A 21564-nucleotide genomic window follows, 5' to 3' on the forward strand; every position below is an offset into this window, starting at 1 on the left:
TCTAACCCTCCCACAACTTAACTGCGTTCTTCTTGATCACTTACAATGACCAGTGGAAGACCTAGACATTAACTTAAGATGCTCGCAGACTACAATGTTTTATCGCCAATTGTCTATACAAGTACCCGAACAGGGACATAATACTCCACCTTTCCGTGAATTCTGCTAGCACCCACAACGAGTCCCTCGTTAGACAAGCCCCAATGAACGCGGGAACAAAGAACGCGAGATCAATTTCGCGCCCAAGGTACGAAAACGGGATAAGTAGGGAGATAAGAGGGAGAGTTAGACAGAGTCCTGACAGGGTAGCTGTCTGATCGCGACAGGGTGAGAAATCCATGCTCCAGGACAATGGCGTGAGGAACGCCTCTCCCTCACACTCTCTCTCTTGCTTACCCGTTCTTTCCCTGCCCTCTCGTTTACTCTCTCCTTCCCTTCGGCCCGCTCAAAGCGCATGTGCCGCTGACAGCAGTTAATTACACCAGCGGCAAATCAAAGCGAGGCGAGAAGCCGGAAAGAAAGGAATGAAAGAGCGGAAATATCGCGGGCGCTATTAAACAGCGCTTTCGGAAGCCCGAGTGACCGGGGGGAGGACTTCGAGGACTCAAACCGGGCCCTCCGTTGCATCTTAAATGTCCACAAACGAAAACTTAATCATCATCTAGAGAAATGAAAAGCACAAAGTTCCATTTACCATGAATAATTACAGTAGAGCAGTAAGACAGTGTCGTTTGTCCACAGGGGGAATAAATGGCGTTCTAGGGATAAGAGGTGTCGTTCGAGTCTGGGCATTGTGTCAAGCAATATCGTGACGCTTCCAAGCAACGATTCACGCGGGTGTCTGGTTTGCAGGCGAGGTGCAAGCTCCCAAGCCAATGCGACTGGGAATGCAGGGCGCGAGTCCGCCTACAAAAGGACGCCTAGCCTCGGCCAAAGATCGATTCGCACCCGTGTAGAATTTCAATTGGAACCGCGAAGGCGGACTGCTCCGATTGCAACTGCTGATACGACAGAGAAACCGAAAAAATTCCATTGGACGTGGCCGTGTCGCGCGACGTTCGATGACTGCAATCCGAAGATTGTACACCGTCGAGGATCGCGACGATGAAGTAATACGAAATTTCATCAGGGGAACTGGGTTGTAAAACAAACTTCCCTCTATCTTGTCCCTTTTTTTTTACGACACAAGGAAACTGGAGTGTACTTGTCGGAATAGAAGTTCGGTAATTGCGAGTCTTCTCGCCGTATCGCTCGTTGTCACCGTGGAACGAAGAGGAACGTGTTGCCCGGCTCGCAAACGCGAGGGCCACGACTCCAGGTAGCAATTTTTTAGCACGCTGACGCGGCAGCGAACCACATCAAGGTAACCATGAATTTTCTATTTGCGTACACGGCGGAGCGTCGCCTATAAAGTGTATTTTCCTGCTGAACTCCTTTCACGACCCTACGCAGCTTTGCGCCAGGGTGTGAGCTTTTCGATGAATCTTTCAGGAGGTAATTAATATTGCACCCGAGCTCTTAAACTGGATTCATATGCGGAGTTTTCGCAGTTCACAACTAGATAACAGACGCTTGTTTCGTCTCTACCGGTTCCGGAGCTTTCCTAGCATCCCCCGCTGCTTAACGCAGCCACGAGGCAGTAAAAGACCCCCTTAAAACAGAGGGTGCAGCAGAGAAAATTCGACCCAACCGATGGCTCGTATACTTTTTACACGACCCGGTCCGTAAAAAATTGCTTAATATAGAACAACCGTATCGTAAAATCTGCAGGATATAGATTCCGCATCATGAGAATGTATGTACGTTTATCCGAGCGCGTCGTGCCATCCCCAGAAACTTTTGCGATATCTCACGGCCCCGAAAACGTAATAATATTCGAAATCCTGTAATTATGGAGTGTGCGCGTCGATTAATCGCTCGATTCTGGTCGGCTAATAAAACTCGCGGGGGCGGAAGTAACGAGGCTGCGGGGGGCGGTTGGCGTCGACCAAGAATTATTTTATCCTGCTTGCCTGGCCCAGGGCAGGTGTAAAATATTTTTATCGCCGGCTACGATTGTTCGAGTATCGAGGTGAACGGGCAACGAGCGTGTGTGTTGATGCACGCGTACACGGAGGGCCGAGCCGAAAGCATTCCCTGTGTTATATTCGACCGCTGTTCCGGGGATAAATTTCACGGTGGTCGGGAGCAATATGAATATTTCGGAAATCGGTACACGTGCGTTCGAGATCCTCGAGGAAATCCCCAAGGGGGCCCGGGCAACTTCTCCAATTTTCTCGCGCGGCTGGAGAATTGTCTCTGGAGCTGCGCGGAAAGTTCGGCTCGCAAGAGTTTCCGCGCGATTGCGGGATATGGTCGCGTGATAGGCTAGTTTTTGTACAGACACAGACTCGATCAATGACGTGTTGGTACTCTATAGACGCGCAATTAAGTTGGACGCATCCTGCCGCCACAGAATACAGTGTGCAGGGGAGACCAGGGCTGGTTGTCTCAAGGGGTTGATTAATTGTTAATAACTTTGCAACGACATATGTTCTACTGCGGAATGATTTACTGTAGAAAGAAGTCACTTCCACTATGCCATGCAGCTATGTCCGACCCGCGATCACACGTTTCTCAACACTTATCAACGTTTTAAACATTATAATTTATGTTTAAGATGAAAAAATGTTCAGTTTATTATTAAAATATGAAAGAAAGAAATTACTATTTTATAGTGAAACAACTCTTGTGACATTTTGTTATTTTATTACCACTGAGATAAGTTGCTAATAACATTTTCTTAACTGATTGTCCTATAGTCAACCTACCCCCTACTGTAAGTCAACCACCCTGGTTATGGGGCTAGTTGACTAGCATGAAAGATATTAGAAAAATATTAAAATACCTGAATTGTTGCCACATTGAGTGAACTTTAATAATTTAATCAGCTAGCTAAATGCCCTACCAAATATACTAACCGGTCGAATGATCTTTCGTCCACATAATTTATTAAAAGTCAAAAACTGAAAAACTGGCCTACCAACCCCGGTCTCCTCTACTGCTGAAGCCCTCCGCGACTTTTCCGCCCTGGGACGATGATCGATCCGAGGGATCCGCGAATGCCCACCGGTGAAAGAGGAACGAAAGATCGCTGGGACGCGGTATAATTTTCAATCAACCCAGCAGCGATCGACGATCGGTATAGGGAGAACATTAGCGCGGCGGGGGATTTGAATAATTATCGGGGAGCTTGCGAATTTCACTCGGCTTCCCGGCGAACGATCGTCCAACGTGCTTCGTAATTATCTTTAATGGCCGATAATTTTCCGTCGACGTCGCTGGCGTGGCATTTTCAAGCTTCCGTGCGCGCACCGTGGCAGGAAGCTTTCGTTGAATCGCGACATTCATCCACTGCGATGAACTTCCTTCGAATTAAACACGTCCGCGCGCCGGCGAAGCGCGGATTTCCATCTTCTTTCGCGCGAAAGAATCGGGGAGGGATTGGATGATTAAGGTGATCGCTTGATCCAGCCGAAGCGTCGACAGTAAGAGGCAAACGAACCGGAAACTAGATCGGCCTATTTTCCGTTCAACGGAACCCAGTCCCTCACGATTGCCCCCGCGGAAATGACGTTGCCTCGTTGATGGAAAGCGGCCGTACGGGGAATATATACTCTGTTTGTCTCATTATCCCGGCGTGTTCGACGCCTATGTACGGGGTTTGATACGCGCATTAACGGATGATTCGAATATCGGTCTAATATGCATAATTATTTCCTGAGCAACAGCTCGTTATCCGTGTTTCCAATTCCGACAGATCAGGCTTCGTACGCGCTCTGTGCGTCCAATCGACAACGCGACGGGGAAATCGAGCATTCTAAACAATGGAAAACTCGCGTGTTTTGCTTGGGAACGTTGCGGAATTTTCGAAGAAAACAAACGTCCATGATTCAACGAAAATATAAATGTATCTCCTTTTTTTCCGCGTGAAAGAAATCGATGCAGAAGCTTGCACTGTTCGACGAGTTCTATCTTCTCAAGGCCACATCCCTTTCAGAAGATGCACCGATGCAGTTGCAGGAGGCTTTCTACTCCTCAGAACTGCCGCTGATAAGTTTACGACGCCGCGACATCGTCGTCAATAGGAAAGGATATCGCCTTCAATGGAAAATGATATCGTCGTCATCCTCCGATAAGTTTGCGCGGATTGTGCAAGGTGCTCGAGCTTAATACCAGTATCGTGTGTCGCGGCAATCCGAATTCGTGTATCCTCTGGCTTTCCTCTGGCCCAATTCGAGAGCGTGCCATATGGCGGCAATATGGCCGCACGGGGGTGGACGGGAACGGCACCGATTTTCTCGTAAACTGGTGAACTTTCTGTACGAGTTCCCGAGGAGAAAACAGATGCCGCCCCGTAAAAACCACGCCGTTGGGAAGGAACTTCGGGGAACAGGTTAAGAACCCATTAAAAACGCAACCGTAAGGCGCCGGAAAGAAAAATGGCCAGGACGTCCCCGAGATTGAGAGGCGGCAAGGGGTGTATTTAACGAACGGCGGTAAATGAAACGACGCCGCGCTTCCCGGCGACTTCGAATAGCTACGACTTCGTTTACGAAGGCTCTTGTTTTGATAGGCCATCGGCGGGAAGGAGAACGAGCCTGCCGCTCTCCGCGACTCGTTACCCGAAAATATATTCTACTCGCGGCGATATTGAATTTACCGGTTATTACTATCCCATCCTCGTTACGCCGGGAACTCGTCGCCACTGAATCCGCTTAACTTCCTCGGGAATTTCGAGCGCGCGCGCGCCCCCCGCGCGGAGCCGGGATGATCATTAAAACGCGATTCAAAGAGAAAGATGGATTATTCTCGCGACGAATTAAATAATGGGAACCAGCAAATAAACGCATGATTAATTCGCCCCGTGTTTACTCTGGATTCGACGGACTGCGCGGGTTTGCACGGGATACGACGAGCGTTCAGAAGAACCGAGGACAAATGTTTACGGGGACGGTAAACGCGATGGGAATTATGGATGGACAAAGTCTCGGCCTTTGGAACGGTGAAGCGCGTGGGGGGCAGGAGTAAAATAACAAGGCGACAGCCATCTGTAACTCGTGAAAATTAACATCGACGTGTTAGGGTTGAATAGTATGTGGCTAATATCGCCTACTGATAGATCGATTGTTTGCTGACTGGCGGGACTATTTGATTTATCAGCCGCGCGGATTGAATAGATAAACTGCGATGCAATCCTGTTTCACGCAATCGTACATGGCGATTCGTGACTACTGCCGTAGCTTAGCTGATTACTACCCTAGGTAGGAAGAAACGGCAGTGTCTCGGTAGACACAGCAACGTGAACTACTCCACGGCTAACAGACGGCCACTGGATGGACTTTTTATTACAGATCGGAAAGCTTTCCGATATCGATATCCCCGGCGCTCCAACTTGCTGGCTTTAAAACTTGCGCCCCCTATATTAACCATCGCACGATCGTAAGCGAGTCGTAAATCTGGGTGGGCCACGATAGAGCAAGGGACTCGGAACTGTCGAAAAAACCCCTCCCATAAAGTAACTCCACGAGCCGAAGATAAACCCCCCCCGCCCCGCTGCTTCCAGTTTCGGTTCGTACATCGCGGCAGATCGAGAAGAGTCAAGGAGGCAATCGATAAGGCAGCAGACAGGGGAACTCGCGCCGATCTTTTATTCATGACGTATTGCCGCCACCCGCTTTCCCTCTTGACACCCTTTCTCCCGGGCTCGCGAGTACACGCGTAGCGGGATGGATCCACCAGCCAACTCGCGATCTCTCCTTCAACGCATAGCTTCCCTTGTCTACGAAAGACCGCGTGAATCGTATCAAGCTTGCACGTACGCGACGCGAATGCCTTATTTTTTACCCCCCCATAAACAGGGAGGGTCCTCGTAAATCCAGTTAATACGAGGCGGGGAAGGGATGAATGGGAAATCAGGTAAGAGATCGCCGTGGCACTTCTGAGGCCACGTGTTTGAAGGTGGAATAGGTGAAGAGTGTATCTGAGATATGTAATCCCCTCTACCACCAATGGAAAGAAAGTTTCAATCGCGTGGTAGAATCGTGAACGAAAGCTGAGAGGATTTTGGAGCTTGACTTGCTCCCCTCGTAAAGATCTGGGGTGTTCAATCGCCGCACTGGAAGACGCCCTTGATTCGTGACGTATCACTGTTTGCGTTTCAAAGCGCTCATTTATGGGGCCTTTAGCGGCCCTTAGGTAACCATTCGCGCCCACAGTAGTCGTTTAGATTTACGGCACTTGTTGAGTTTTACGGGCCGCACGCTGCCACGTGTATGCTCTCCTTACAGGATAGCCCGCATTGGTTGGTTACCGAGTATCGAGTGTGGTGGTTAATAATATTAATGGGAAACTGCAGGGTGGCCAGTTTATGCTCGATGCATGGACACGTCCCGGAGTCGCGACTGCGCAATTAAAGACAACCTCATTACCACGGCAACCCTTTGCGAACGGACGTTCGTTTTAATGGTAATGAATGTTCTGGACAGTCGCGAGCTGGTGTACGTGTGTCGTGGAAGGAGAACGGTGTCATTTGGTAATGGACAATTACTTGCTTTCAGAACTAAAATATGTATCCGGCGTGGTTTCCTCCTTCAGATGACAGTAAGGTTTTTGAAAAAATCGATTTTCGAATTCCACTATTCCCAAGAAACCGGTTGAATCGGTTTTCGAATTTTCACAAAAAATATTTAATTAAAATAATACTTAAATACTTGTAGCCATTTGAAAAATGATCAGTTTCCTTAAGATTTATGGAATTATAAAAATGTATGAAAATTAAATATACTGTATCTAAACAAACCCAAATAAATAAAAAAATTAAATTAACTAAAATTCGTACAAATCCGTACAACTTTTGAGTTCATTTAATATTTATGGATCTATAAATATGTAACACAATCAAATAGACTGCATACAAAATCAAATGAAAAAAACAACTACAATAACTAAAATCCGCACAAAATATAAATCTTTTACAGTTGTACCAAATTATAAATCTTTGTTCTATTTAGTACTTTTCTTCAGAAAATATGAAGTTACCTACTACAAAATATGTTCGTGTCCGAGGCGATTTCAAGTCAAAATGTTAACGTTTTTAATTAAATAATTAATTCATTTCTGCATATTAAATCTAGTACATACAACCTTTTTTTTTAATTTAAAACCCGGTTTTCGAATTTTACATATTTATAAATAAAAGTCGGTTTTTAAACCCGGTCAATCCCTAGAAGACGCAGAACCTCTGATACTTGTAGTTTCATAAAAATTCGACATCCATTCTCTTCAATTTTCTGGAGTACTATCAATATTCTCGGTATATTTACGATTATATTAAAAGATGTACATAAGAAAGTATGTAATAACGACGAGATATTCCTCATCGATCGAACCTCTCGGCTAGCTAATAAAATACTACTAAAACCTGTATTACTTTGGAAGCAGATCGCTGATTTATTCAATTAATCCGTCAAAGAGCCACGTATTAATCTGGCTTCCATTAAGAAAATTGCTAGACGAAGAATCTTACGTAGCCGTGTAAAACGGAACACATCCGAACGTACCAAGACATCGATCTTCCCGGCGACGGACGCATAATCCATCATTCCCGACATTATAGGGTCGTAATTGAAATTTAATCTGTCCCCGTCGCGATATTGTCTCAATAATCCGCCGTGTGTCCGCGGCGAGCCCAAATTCGCGCAATGCGTCTTGGCGAACCGCACGGCGAAACGGCCCAAGCTTCGACGTTTCATTTTCACGCAACAACAGACAGCGCGAATCAATACTACGAAATCCCCGGCTGTAGATATTCGTTAACGCGGCGAATTAATAATTTCCGCGCCTGTTACTTTTCAATTAGCGAGCATGCACCGTGGGCGATAATTAAAAGTGATATTTACATGCGTTCGAAACGCGTGCATAGTAAAGCGATACAGGCTACGTTTCTCCGCAATCTATCCGTCGATACATTTCCCTTCCGGTTTAAATAAATTCCTTTTGGAAGCTCAACAAACACGCGGGAAATTTTCGAGGGCTGGTCGAATCGACGATCCCCGAGGGAGAAAATCGACGGTCAAACGAATTTATCTCGATCGCCTGGTATTCTTTCGCGGAGGGTGACATTAATTAAATGGCGCGGCGATGTTATCACGCCGCAGAGTTCACGCTCGCAAAGAAACGCCTGATTAATGGAACTCGGCGAACGGGAGGGAAGATTACTTTCGTTTCTTTCCCTATCATCGCTAAACGAAGGCTCCATAAACGAAGAAGCAACCTGTTCTGCCCAGCCTATCCATTTCTAACGGAGGAACTGGCAGGCAATCCTCACGTGTGTATCTCCGAGTTGCTTCTTCAGATCTTCAGAATCCAACTGAATAGAATCGCATGACAGCTCGTCCCACGAAGACTTGTTGCAGGGACCTGTCGACGTCCGACGAAAAGGTGGCCCGATTGCGTTCGTTCCGCGAAGCCAAGTAGCGCGACGATTGCGTTAATGGCTGGGGGAGAGAATATAGACGCTGACTAGCACTAGCTAATGCATAATGCGTAATATGCGACGGTGGTTCATTGTTCGGCTCGTTTATGCTCAAGTGCACTCGTTGGGGCCGGTGCTCGTCGATCTTCAGGCCCGCATCAGAAAATCGCGAAACCCTGCTGCTTGCCGCGAACGCCGAGTGCACTCGACAAAGACAATTAAGGCACGCGAGTGGCTCGCCAGGTCTCTCCTTTTCGCAGCGTCATCGTCAGGAGTATACACACACGCGCGCGCGCGCCCTGCCAAATACGTCCCCGATCTTTACCCCCTTGGCTGCGCTGCCAATGACAATTTCAACTGCTCCCGCGAACCGGAAGGACGGCAATTATGGTAATCCCGGGGGGGATTTTCATCGAGTTATCGCGTACCCGTCACAATGTACCATTTAGTTCCCAAGCTTCGCTTTGTTCCCTGAATACAACCGACTTTATCGCTCGCCCGCGATCGGAGCTCGACTGTTGTATCGAGAAGTTGCTTGCGCCTCGAGAGGGATGTGTTCAGTTTCCAATTCCTCGACGGCCCCGCTATCCGCGGCTGAATACTAGAGGAGATTCGCCCACGTAAGGGGATGAGACGTTAATCTATCTATTTATGGGCCAAGAAAGAACGGGGGACTCGCGCATTTTCGTGGAAATCGCCTTTGCCACGGGAGCGTAAGAACAGCGACGGGCCGAGAGATGAAAACAGTATTACCGTGCGGCTAAGCCGGATGACGATGTTTCGTACTTACGGAAGGGGAAAGGATTTATTATCGGGGCCGGCTTCCTTCCGTTTGGATGGGCCATAAATAATGCAGAAGGAGCAATCTTTCGAGACGAGTATAATATTTATTGTCCGGAGGATACGGGGGCAGGTACAGAGGCCGAGGGCGTTATCAAAAATGCAAAACTTCTCGAAGATGGGGATCGTAAAAAATGCAGCGCGACGCGTTGGGAGATTAACTTCTCGCTTAATGCACGGATACGGGTCTCTTCGTGCAGAGTGTAGAAATAGTTCTTGCCTCGGAAGATATCCAACCGTGCCAGAAATTTCTGTTAAGGAATTAATGTTGATGGATAGCACACCATAAAATGGACGTGATTCGTAAATTATGTATCGACGAAATACACTGGCCCTCGAAGGACGATACCTTTGCATGTCCGTTTAGCTTTCATGGTGTTGGGAATTCAAGAGGATGCCCACTTCTCGTGTTTCCCTGCGGTTTTGAAAAACGCACGGTTCAAGCTGAAATTCAGCGAACGCAATGTCTGACGTACTCCACGTGGAAAGTACCGGGCCGGCTGTGTGCCGTCCTCGAGCAGATAATGCCGCGCGTGTGCAGCAACTTTTTCCCCCGGCGAGTGTCAGCAGTGAATTAAATAGGGCGACGGCGAAAAACGCTAAAAACGAGAGACGCTCGAAGCGCAAACGTCCCGGAATCTCGGAGTACACTCCCAGCGATCCATTTGTCTATATAACCTCGTCAAATTGCGCTTCCGCCCTCCCAGACCCTTCGCGCTTTAAACTCGCCCAATCCGCGCCACCGTCTACCCGCGAGCAACGCTCTGCAATATTTATGTGGCTCGTGGAGCCTCGAGAATGAACTGCAACAATTTCCTCGACACGTTACCGTCGCACGAGAAAACAATAACACCAGAGGTAAAGTCTCCTGGAATAATCAGTTCGCGGATTTATTTTTGAGCGCTGCTGCTCCTGCGAAACCTACATGCGCCAATTCCCATGTTTCAGGTCACTTGGATCAGAAGAAAAGACAGACAACTGTTGACGGTGGGCAGGAGCACTCATTCCATCGATACACGGTTCATGGTAGTGTCGAATAGTCCCGATTGGACACTGCTGATAAAGAACGTGAAGCACGACGATGCTGGACTCTACGAGTGTCAGGTAACACGTAAAAATGGTGTTTCATGATGGTCATCATGTTCATAGCCAGCATTCCCTCACCATTTGTAGTAGGTGTACTGTTATATTTCTTACTTAGACAGAGTCCCCTTCAGACAGACTTAATAGATCTATCTCCCTTAGATAGACTCCCCTCTGACAACGAGAAAGACTTGTTTCCTTGGAAGAACCAGTGGCAAGTAGTATTAGACCGTAATTGGTCAGACACGTGTCTTTCTGGTACAAGGAAAGTCTCCCAGGTGTCCACCTCCGATTTCTTTGAATTTTGGATATGTTTTAGAGGACCGAAAAATAAGGTACACGTATTTCTTCATAGCGACCCGTTTTCATATTTAGGGGGTGAAACCACCCGTCAAAGTTATAAGATTTTCAGGTGTTCCTCTCTGATTACTTTGGTTTTTGAATATGTTTTAGAGGACCGAAAAATAAGAAACAGGTATCTTTTCATTTCGATCCGTTTGCATGTTTAGGGAGTGAAACCACCCCTCAAAGTTCATAGTTACAAAATTGTGTTGAGTAAAACTTCATATAAATTTCATTTGCGTCATAATTATCTAGAAACCAAAGCAATCGGAGGCAGACACCTGTGAGACTCTCCTTGTTAGTACGACTGATACTGACGCTTGAAAATAAGAATCTATCATTTTCCCTGTTCCACGTGGCATTAATTATCCTCCAATTACCCAGTGCACAACAGCGAAATTCATTTCTTAAGTACACAGAACGACCAACATGAAAACAACCACTTTCAAGAGCGCAAGCATGGAGTAACAACGATATGAAACTAAATTATGAGTTTCACTGCAAACCTAGGTCAAACCCGCGTCATTGTTGTTCAGTATAAAAGTCGCGAGCAACAGCACAGAATAATGCTACCATTCTGCTATCATTGTTTCTACCCCGTGGCACAATGGTTCGCGAACTGATGAAAGCGAAATATCGGGTTGAAAAGGAAACATTAGAATTTTTTAATCAATCGATGAATTGTTCGTGACGGGTCGTGGGTTAATGTTAGCAGAATGCAGCTATGCGCGATACTTTGAAAAAAGGAGATCCTCTGTTTGGAGCAGATTCAAACGGAACCGGTCCAGCAACGATTCGTCCGCCTGAACATCACCGAGGCGTATTCGACTATTCCCGGTGGACCTGACCTTCACGTCAAGCAGGGATCCAGTCTACGGCTGGAATGCAAACTAATGGCCTCCGCGGAAGCGCCAAGTTTCATTTTTTGGTACCGCGAGGGTAGGATGATTAATTACGATGACGAGCCGGGGGTTAGGGTCGAGGCGACGAAGAACGGTTCCATTCTGGTGGTTGACAAAGTGAAACCCTCCCACGGTGCCAATTACACTTGCTCGCCGAGCAACGCCAAGCCAGCCTACATCATAATACAGGTGATCGAAGGTTAGTAATCTCCCTTGAACCAAGCATAATTGCCGCGCCATCGCCTGTAACGATCTTCCGCCCCGATTTTCGAATTTCCAACCTGCCTGTACAGCGCGACAAAGAATATCAACCACGGATTTCGAACTCCAGATGGGGTGTCCACCCAAACGCGCAGATTCATTAGGGGGACGCTTGACCCATCGATTTATCCACACCCCGTAGTTCCGAACCGCGGGAACGATTTATAACTTGATGCTTGATTCTACGCGAACAATAGCCATTTGTTGTTGCTGTTTCTCTTTGTAGAGGAGGAAAAGCCAGCGGCCATGCACGGGGGCGATCGCCAAAACGCGACGCGCGGAGCGTCCGTCAACGTCACGTTGATTTTCCTCGCTTTCCTCGGTATACAGAGCTCGAATCGGCTCTATCTGCAGCATTCCCACGTTACGTGACCAGCCCACCAACCCGTCAACTTTGTCACCGAATTAATATCCGCGGGAACTTGAACAATCCTGACATCCTTCTCATCTGTCTGGCAGCCACTCGTCCCCGCCGGTGTTCAGCTCTCTGAACAGCATGGTAAAACCAACGGTGCATCGATCAACAGCGAAATTGTCACGCTGCGGCCTCGATCACGGCAAACCACCAACGCTTTCAGCATACACCGAAGAAGGTACTTTCCTTGGGCGTCGACACCGTTTCCCTTCCGTCGTTCTAGGCCATTTAAGCGTCTGTTTTCCTTCGCACCGTGCCAGTAGATTGATTTGGTGATTCGTCGTGCGCACGCGCGAGAGAGAACTCGCTAGTTAGCCGTCTGGTGCGCGGTGGTGAAATCCCCTTCGAGGCGACAATAACGAGGGAACCGTATCCGGTTTCGAACGCAGGCAGATCTGGCTTCCGCTATACGGGCGAATTCGTTGCGAAGTTTCGAAACAGCTTCGAGCAACGTCGCTGTATTTTGGGGGGACTTGCAATTTGTAGGATGCATCGCTCGGTACCCTTATTGAGGGAGGCTGATTTTCGAATGGGGGCTTTGCACGGCGAGCTTCACTCTCGCGCGTGGCGCGAAAGTGTTATATTTATTAGCAGTCAGCAGGAATATAGACTTTCGTTCTTCGAGCTTCTAGGAAACGTGGAATTCGCGATGTTGTACGTAAGATGGCATTAAATTTAACGAGCAGCATCCTTTGGTATTAAATTGGGAGTTACATTCCTAGCGATCTACGTAGCGAGTGCTGTGAGTGAAACTTTTTCTCAGTTTCCTTTAAATTGAAGGGAGAAATTAATTTCTGTAAGCTGCGAGACGCCCAAGAATTCCTTCCCTTCGATTCAAGTTAGCGGCGCGCAGTTCGCGAGGCGTGCGCTGAAAATGGGGTACGTCGTTAAGGCTGGCTCCTTCTACTTCTTTCTTGTCGACGGTGACTTTCTTTCGGTAGCTATTCGAGCGTGGAACGTGTTTAAGTAATTGCACCGCCGTCTAACAATGACTACGACGCGCCGTGAGTTTCCCTCGGTAATTAAGAGAAACACGCGAGACATTTTATCGATGTGAATTCACGTAGGACGAGCGCGGCATTCAACGGTCGTATTCATTGCATTCGCGAGTCGCGTGGAAGCCTGAAAGCCCTGTCGCGGAACGTCACCGAGAGAGGTCTACTGTGTTCACACAGAAACCAAACGCGTCAATGGAGAATTGAAAAGGCCGACATTCTGAAATCCGGGTAAATTTAATCGGTTAAAAGGGTGACGGCACGTCGTTCCGCGCTCTTTGCCGTTTAACCGAGCGCAAAACGAACTTCATAACTGGAAAGCGTGCGGAGCGAGGCGTCGTTCCACAGGAGGCCTTGCGAATCGATCGGGCCTCCAATAAACGAAGAATCATCCACGTCTAAGAATGTCTTTCGCGTGATTTATTGTATTAACATCGACTACTGTTGTCTCTTTGTTTAAACCCGCCGATTTCCCAATCGCCACGAGTTTACCGTTCATCGGGAGAACGATTGTACTACGGCCACGCGAAAAAATACTTCGGTTAACGTCTCCACCTCTGTGGAACGTCGAGATTAGGAAATCGCTGGAGGGACATCTCGTCTCGTCTAAAACAATTACCTAAGAAGTACAATCGTTGCTCGCTGTGTATACTGGCAAAGACGAAGTTTCTCTACTTAAGAAGCGTTTTATCCACTGCGAAGCAACGTTCGCTGTTTCCAGGTAATACTAAAATGCTCACTCGATGTATTAATGTGATCAGTGTATATACGTGTATGTTAACTATAAGCTCGTTGCGTCTCGAATTGAACGCGCGTATGGATAAAGGTTACTTTCGCTAGATACGATTAACCTTGCCGTATCTTTTTACCTACGTGATATTGCACACTTTAAGGGATAAGGGATCGATCGGCAGTTTACTAAGGTATCTCGCGAGTCTATCATTAAACACTTGCGAATCGATGTGCTCACTATCTATAGCGTTAGCTTAGAATCCGGCTAGCCGCGTCCTAGCCCTCGGAATTCCGTTGATTGACGTTCGTAGGTGAAGTTCATTTAACGTAGACGTAACGGACTATTTTCAACGATCGATACTCAACGTTTCTTTCCGTCTACATTCGACGAGCCTGTAAATTGTAAGAGTACGCTCGGCAACTACAGTTGACGGGCCATGTTCTCATCCTGGCGATGCCGCGACGTGCAAAATAAATGGAACCTTTTGAATTTGTCGAACGAAGGATTACTTCACCAAGCGAGACACGCGAGTTCTTCTTCGGGGGAGGTAAGTTGAATCATAAATCGGCGATTCCAGCGTCTCCAAGTTTAACGATTAAATGGAAGGAGCGTGCTCGACGTGGCTCCACTACGGAGGCAAGATTTCTCCTATCACTGTGATTCTAGCCGGAGGAATTTCACCCTCGACCGGTGGAATGTAATAACCCCTGGCTGCCCCCAGGGTACCGTACACCCGAGATGTATCTTCCGCCCGGAACACACTTAATCGCGTATCACGAAGTAACTCCTCGCGGGATGTTTAACGTAGAGAATTATGGTCAATGAAAATCTTATCAAAATTGAAGCTTCGATAGAAACTCGTGACCGAAGGAATCTTGGCCCGTTGCTTCCAATTACCTACCCGATCGTCGTTCGCGATTACACCAGCTTCCTCCCCATTGCTACCTCCGATCCAGTTCACCAATTATTTGCAGACATGACCCAACACTTGCAATTAGAAATAATAAGATGCGACGGAAAATTTAAGCCAAACCCCTTGTTAGGAGACACGTATGCACAAGCCCGAAGCATTCACCGCGTCCTACAAGGATCCACCTCAAAGGATCACACACCCTCCTTTCCCCAAGAAGATCGGTCAACATCTCCCAGCCTCGAGTCCTCGAGAAACGTATACAAGCTGCAGATCCATTAGTGTCTTTCCCAGGAACAGGATTATCCGTTTAAATCCAGCCGCGTGTCCTCGGCGCTCGCCAATCGGCGAATTTTGCGCGAAGGAGAGCGGCGTAATGCAGTTACGAGCCATTAGTCTGAGCAAATACGCGGGCCGCGTCACGTTCGATCGCGCCTGCCAAATCGATTCGAAACCTTGGCGGAAAGGCCGACAATAAGCCGAGCTTACTCCCGATGATTAATCAAAACATGGCCGGATAGCGCATAATATCCAGTGTCTGGTAAATAGTGGGTCGAGGGCGGATGCGCCCTTCCGGATTGTAATGCGGACGAATTGCGGCGGCTGGGTAGCGAATGGATACGCAGGAAATCGAAGCCGCCCGCGACGGTCCCATTTTCGCCGACCATCCCCATCTGTCTCCTCCTTTCTAAACATCGTTCCGAGTAATGAGTGCGCGCCGAGCAGACGTCGCGTGGAAAGAAGAGCGTCGAGCCGAATACCGTGACCCAGATATCGTCGCGGATCCGAAGGAACAAGAAACATCGAACCGCGACCGTTGAAACATTCTCCCGAGCCCTCGTGCTTCCCGCGCACTTTCCCTACTCCCGTAGATACGTCGAGCCCCCCGATTTATAGTGCCGCCGCGCGACGAGTGATTACGGATTACGTTGACGGAAAGCAGCGATAAATAAAGGGAAGACGAAGGGGGCTGTCGAACGCAGCGATTCCCAGAGGCACGCAGTTACGACGAGGGAAAGAGAATGATGTATCACGCGTATTTATTATTGCGTATCATTGCAGAGATTTCGCGAGGCCGATGTATCGGGAGCAGACGGAGCAGTCCTCGAATTAAAGCTCCACGGCAAACCCGTTGCCTTCTCCCGCTCGCGGATCAGCTTAACGATACAAATTGTCGCGCAATTTGCGCGAGCTGGTCGAAACGAATTGACACCCTCCCTTTAGGAATAAATTACTAAGCGACCTGAATTCTCTCGCGTGGAATCTTCTTACGGGGCGCGCACTGTTCGAACCATTTACCCTAACTAGTCTTTGCACGAGAGCCCCCAAGACGTAGCCTTCTTTGTTATTCAGTCTACGTCGGGTCGCCTCTTCGTGCAACGCGACTATCCTCTTAACTAGATTAATGACGCCAATTAGCGTGGCACAGACTCGCGGAAATGAGTGTACGCCGAACGAACTTCTCGTTACCGTTCGGTAATTTGCTATTACGGTAGAAAAGGTAGCGGAGTGGAGAGGCACTTTTACGATGAGCCACTGTCTGCGAATCGGTAACCTTCAATCGTTATTTCTAATTAATCCGGCCCCAGCTGTAATACTTTAAAGGGCTGTGATGCTTCCTTTTTCGTTGCGGCGGGCTCGAACGACGGAGGGGGCCATTTAATTAGTACCGCTCGATACTGGCTTCGTTAAGGAATACATTGCTATTTTGACTTGCGCCGGAGTATCGGCTATAAAGCGGCGATAGGATGCTAGGGGCACGGTAAACAGTTTGTTTCGCAAAAAGGAAAGAGACTCCTCGGGTCGCAGTTTTTCATAGCCCCGCGCTTTGATTCACCTCGAGAAAAAGGAGGAGCGAGTCGATGAAGAACGGCGGAAGGAAAAACGAAGTCGACGATGCTCCGCGACTAGATACACGCTCAAATGAGCCGGAGAGTTCTACCAGACTTTCGGCTTCGGTGTGCTCTACCCTATGTTCGACGTGGCGCCGTGGCTTCGCCTGCAACGCTGGTTACGCGAAATCAACGTAAATTTTCAAGTACCTATGTTGGTAAAATGCACTGCCTAACGTAGACAACAGAGAAACCAAAGAACGATTTTTTTGTCTAAGGAGAGTGAGTCTAGAAAAATTGTTGGTAATATCTTATTACATTTTGCTGCGCGATATTTCGCTCCACCTCTAATTTTCGTCGGGGAAAATGTAGAAAAAATGGCAGCGGGCGAGAATTTTTATTCCGCTTGAAAAGAACAGGCCACGACTGACAACGGGTCTGTTCTACGTTTTATGGCTGGAGCCGTGGAAATGCAAGAAAGGGAGCCACGTCACTGGAAATGTTTCTACCCATGGAAAATCCTGAAAGCGTTAAGTAAATGGGTCAGTCCTTCTCTTCATTGTCAGATACGGGAAGCTCCTCCAATGGATTTTTCCTATTCGCGAGAGATTTGCTTTTCCATTTTCCGCAGATAAGAGAAATCACTGTTTAAGCAAGACGCAGAGAGCAGGGGAGGGGGTGCGTTTTCTTATTTTGCTCGTCTGCTCCAGCTTCTGATAGTTCCCCGCAAAATGCCATATCCGAGGGAGTGGAATTTAATATTTCGACTGTTTGAGGCTAGGATGGATTGAAAATTAAAGGGAGCGGGCGAGAAATCGTGGAATTTTTACGAAGTTAAGCTAATGGCCCGACCATTTATCTGCCTTTAAAGTCAGCCTGTAATTCCGGCGGAATAAAGGATTTCGGTGCTCTGTAATTCTCTCCCTTTAACTAGAGGGGCTTGAATTTCACGCGCGTTTACCGCGCTCGGTAAGTAAATATTAATAAAACGGGATAAATTCCCCGTTTGCCTGTGTATAAAAAGTAGAGTGAACGTTGTCCACGGGACGGGGAAGTTTTTGCGCGGGGCGGAACAAATTGGAACAAAGAGGAGACAACCGTATCGACTAATGAACTGGACTGTATATTTCGCGGGGACAAAACCATGACACCCTTTCAACCGGCAGCACGCTCGATTCCACGAAGACGTATCACGAGGAGTCGCATTCACGGCTATATTAAACGTGGTTATCTCTACCAGCAGTTTTAATTGAAACAACCGCATAAATATAGCACAGCGAAATGACACGGGCGACTTAATTGAAAACTGGCAAACTAACCAGCGCCACCGACACCGGCGAAGAGGCTACGTGTGGCCTTCGAGCTCCGTGCAGTCACGGTTGGACAGTATTTGCGCGAATTCTTGCTGAATTAAGCATCGGAGATTTATTCAACACAGATTTATACGAATAAATCTGGATTCGTCGTGTAAGTGCAGATCCTTGAGTTTCGTCTTATATATTTCGTTCGTTATGCAGAATGAACTTTGTTGTACTCTATCGCGACCGTACTTATAGTGGAAACTGGACTGAACAGGGTCGTAAAACAACCTGTCGCCGACCCATTTAATCCACTTCTGCCTCTAACAGTCTAATGCATCCATTGTCTCGCATCGTGCACGAAAATCACGGCGAATTATGCTTCCGCGAATAAAACAGGAATGCATGTATCGTTCTCGTAAATGGAAGGCTGCACCTATTCCCCGTTACTGCTTTATAATCCACCCTACTATCCCTACTAATATATAAAAGCGAAACGATGTCAGTTTGTTCTTCTTTCACGCCTAAACAGCTGGGCAGATTTCAATGAAATTTTAAATATACACTACGCACCTCCCAGTTTAGATTATAGGCTCTAATAAGCGTTGAATATAGTACTGAGCTTTATAATATTCATAGAGGAATATGAATTTTACTGGATGCGGAGAAGCAGGGGAAACATCATAAATAATTCCCCGGTGAAATCGGGTAACGGATCGGCTAGTTTGTTACAAATGGCACCGATCGGTAACACGATCGAAAGTAAGTATCAGACGGATAGGAAGAGGGAGACGGGAGGCTGTAGGGGGATGGAGGGTGGGTGGAGGTTTCGCGATGGAGTGCACGTGAAAAAAAAAAGAGGTACGAGGTCGCACGAAAACAGAGCGAAGCGAAATGCAACCCTCCACGTTAATATAAAACCAATAATCAACCGAGCGCGGAACAATTGGCTCTGAGGGTGTACTCGTTCGGCTGGTACGATTACGGGAGGAGGCGGGGGGTGAAAAGAGACGAAGGGAAATCGAAGCGATGACAGAGAAAAGCTGACAACCGACAGACGGACTACGGTTCGTCTTCGACCGAATTGGAATCCATTTCACTGATTGCTGGAATAAAATTCTACGAGCAAAATATCTCGCCCCTTTGTTCCCTCTCTAATTTCCCTGTGAGACGACGCCGAGGGAAAGTGGAGAGGCACCGGCGTGGATAAATCAGAAAGAGCTCTTTCGCAACTTTTCAACTCCTCGTTGAGTCAACTATATTGCTTCTCTTCAGAGATATATTAAGCACTCTTCTGAAGGTCTAACAGTAAGGCTCCTCGAGGTGTGAGCCTCGGATCTTCACGAAATTCGACAGACATCCATAAAACAGTGCGATAGGATTCTCTTGACAAATTGCACGCGACTAAAATGTGGAATACGGCTGGCCAGTGGGCCACCTGGCGAAAATTCTCGCCCTGCTAGAGGGGTTCACAAGCTTCCTGCTGAGATATTCGAGAGTGATCTCCTCTGTGGACTCTCTGTCGTTTCGACCGCGTCGACCTTCTCCGTTCTATTGTCCCCGTGAACGAGCATCGGGCAAAGTAGTTTATTTCCTGAGAGTTAGCCAGACGTGAACGTTTTCACGCTAAAAGCTCGGCCAGGAAGCCTCTATTGTACCCGCGCACGACTCGACGCGCGTATGGGCGCACAGGCGCGAGCCGACGCATCAGTCTGCCGAATTTCATAAAGGCAATTATAAGTTCGAATGAGAGTTGCTATTTATCTCGCAGAGTTGCACGGTTTATTTGCCACGGCTAACGATACATGCAATCGAAAAACTAGACAATTGCTTCAACTTCACCTAGGCAGTTACGTTCGGCTAGCCGAAACTGTTTTTACGAATAACGAGAGCAAAGCTGCGCCGGTGCTGCTGGACAATTATTTCTCGTTATTAATGCAGTTTCGCTCGTCGGGGACGAATAAAGCGTTAATTAAAACACGAAATAAGCGAGTGGAAAAAAAATGAAATTTATTTGTCGCTCGTCAGCGGCGGACGAGTCAAAAGGAAAGAATGAAATTGCTCTTTGTCGAGTGCACGCCACTTGGGCGGACATTCTGCAGCGGGGAGCAGTGAAAAGGGACCCCGAGCAGTGAATTTTCAACAATGGAATGCGACACTTCGGTAATATCCACTTTTGGGGGGGGATTTTGGCACCCCTCTCGAGTGCCTGTGTTCGAACAGCAGGTTTGAAGAACGCCCGTTCGCATGCGCGGTAAAAAGCAGTCGTTTACAATGCTGTTCTTTGAATAACGAGAAGATGAGTCGGTGAATACAGTGTACACGGTAAAACGAAATGTGGACGGTAGCGTGCAAACTATTTTCCCCGCGAACGATAGCAATCGGCAGATCGTAACTCAAAAGTTACCAGTCCACCGGAAACAACCGTTTTCCACGCGGCGGAAATATTGTACAATCGCGACTGCATCGGTGGGTCGTTCGAAAACTCGAATAAAAGTAAATATCGTCGAACGGCACCGCTAATGCAACCAATGAGTGGCAAACAACGAACGCTCTCGCCACAACGCATTCGACCAATCGATAGTCACTCAAAAAATCCGACCATTTCGAAAGCCCATTAAAATTTCATCAATCTCATTGGAAAGTTTTTAACCGCCGGATATAGGTGGAACAAAATAAAGTGGGCACTACAATTATTCTATATAAATAAAATAAAAAGTCCTGACTGACTAATCAACGCCCAGCTTAAACAGTTTAACCCAGGACCGTGAAATTTGGAAAGTACATTGTTCTTGTGACGTAGGCACCCACTAAGAAAGGATTTTGGGAAATTCCATCTCCAAGGGGGTGCAAAGGTGTAAAATATATTTTCTCGGACTCCCTAATATCTCTTAGGCCTGATTAGATATCAATTTGGTTCTTACTCACAAAGATTACCCACATAAACGCCCAAAAACCAATTTCAGGATTTTTCCCTAACCAACTCCTAAGGGAGTGAAAAGGAGTGAAATGTATTTTCACGGATTGCTCAAAATATCTTAGGCCCGATTAGATATCAACTTGGATTTTACTTCGAAAGGTTACCCACATAAATGCGTAAAAACCAATTTCAGGATTTTTCCCTAACCAACTTGTAAGGGAATGAAAAAGGGTGAAATGTATTTTCACGGATTGCTCAAAATATCTTAGGCCCGATTAGATATCAACTTGGATTTTACTTCGAAAGGTTACTCACATAAATGCGTAAAAACCAATTTCAGGATTTTTCCCTAACCAACTTCTAAGGGAGTGAAAAAGGGTGAAATGTATTTTCACGGATTGCTCAAAATATCTTAGGCCCGATTAGATATCAACTTGGATTTTACTTCGAAAGGTTACCCACATAAATGCGTAAAAACCAATTTCAGGATTTTGCCCTAACCAACTCCTAAGGGAGTG

The 21564-nt window shown here is 47.2% G+C and overlaps 1 protein-coding gene across 2 annotated transcripts in view; it reads left to right on the forward strand.

Annotated features, from left to right (window-relative positions):
* LOC143376315 (limbic system-associated membrane protein) overlaps positions 1-14575 on the forward strand; it is a 52583-nt gene extending 38008 nt beyond the window's left edge. Inside the window, exons 4-7 of one of the 2 annotated variants that reach the window (XR_013087069.1) lie at positions 10304-10459; positions 11548-11881; positions 12170-13053; positions 13097-14575. Coding sequence is in view for 1 of the 2 variants with exons in the window: in XM_076826480.1 (XP_076682595.1) it covers positions 10304-10459; positions 11548-11881; positions 12170-12315 (636 nt within the window). In the remaining variant the exon portion in view is untranslated. Of the gene's footprint in view, positions 1-10303; positions 10460-11547; positions 11882-12169 lie in introns of both variants that reach the window. The other variant, XM_076826480.1, reaches the window with a different exon arrangement.
* Positions 14576-21564: the final 6989 nt, after the last annotated feature.

Source organism: Andrena cerasifolii, chromosome 14 (genome assembly GCF_050908995.1).
Source record: "Andrena cerasifolii isolate SP2316 chromosome 14, iyAndCera1_principal, whole genome shotgun sequence".
NCBI lineage: Eukaryota > Metazoa > Arthropoda > Insecta > Hymenoptera > Andrenidae > Andrena > Andrena cerasifolii.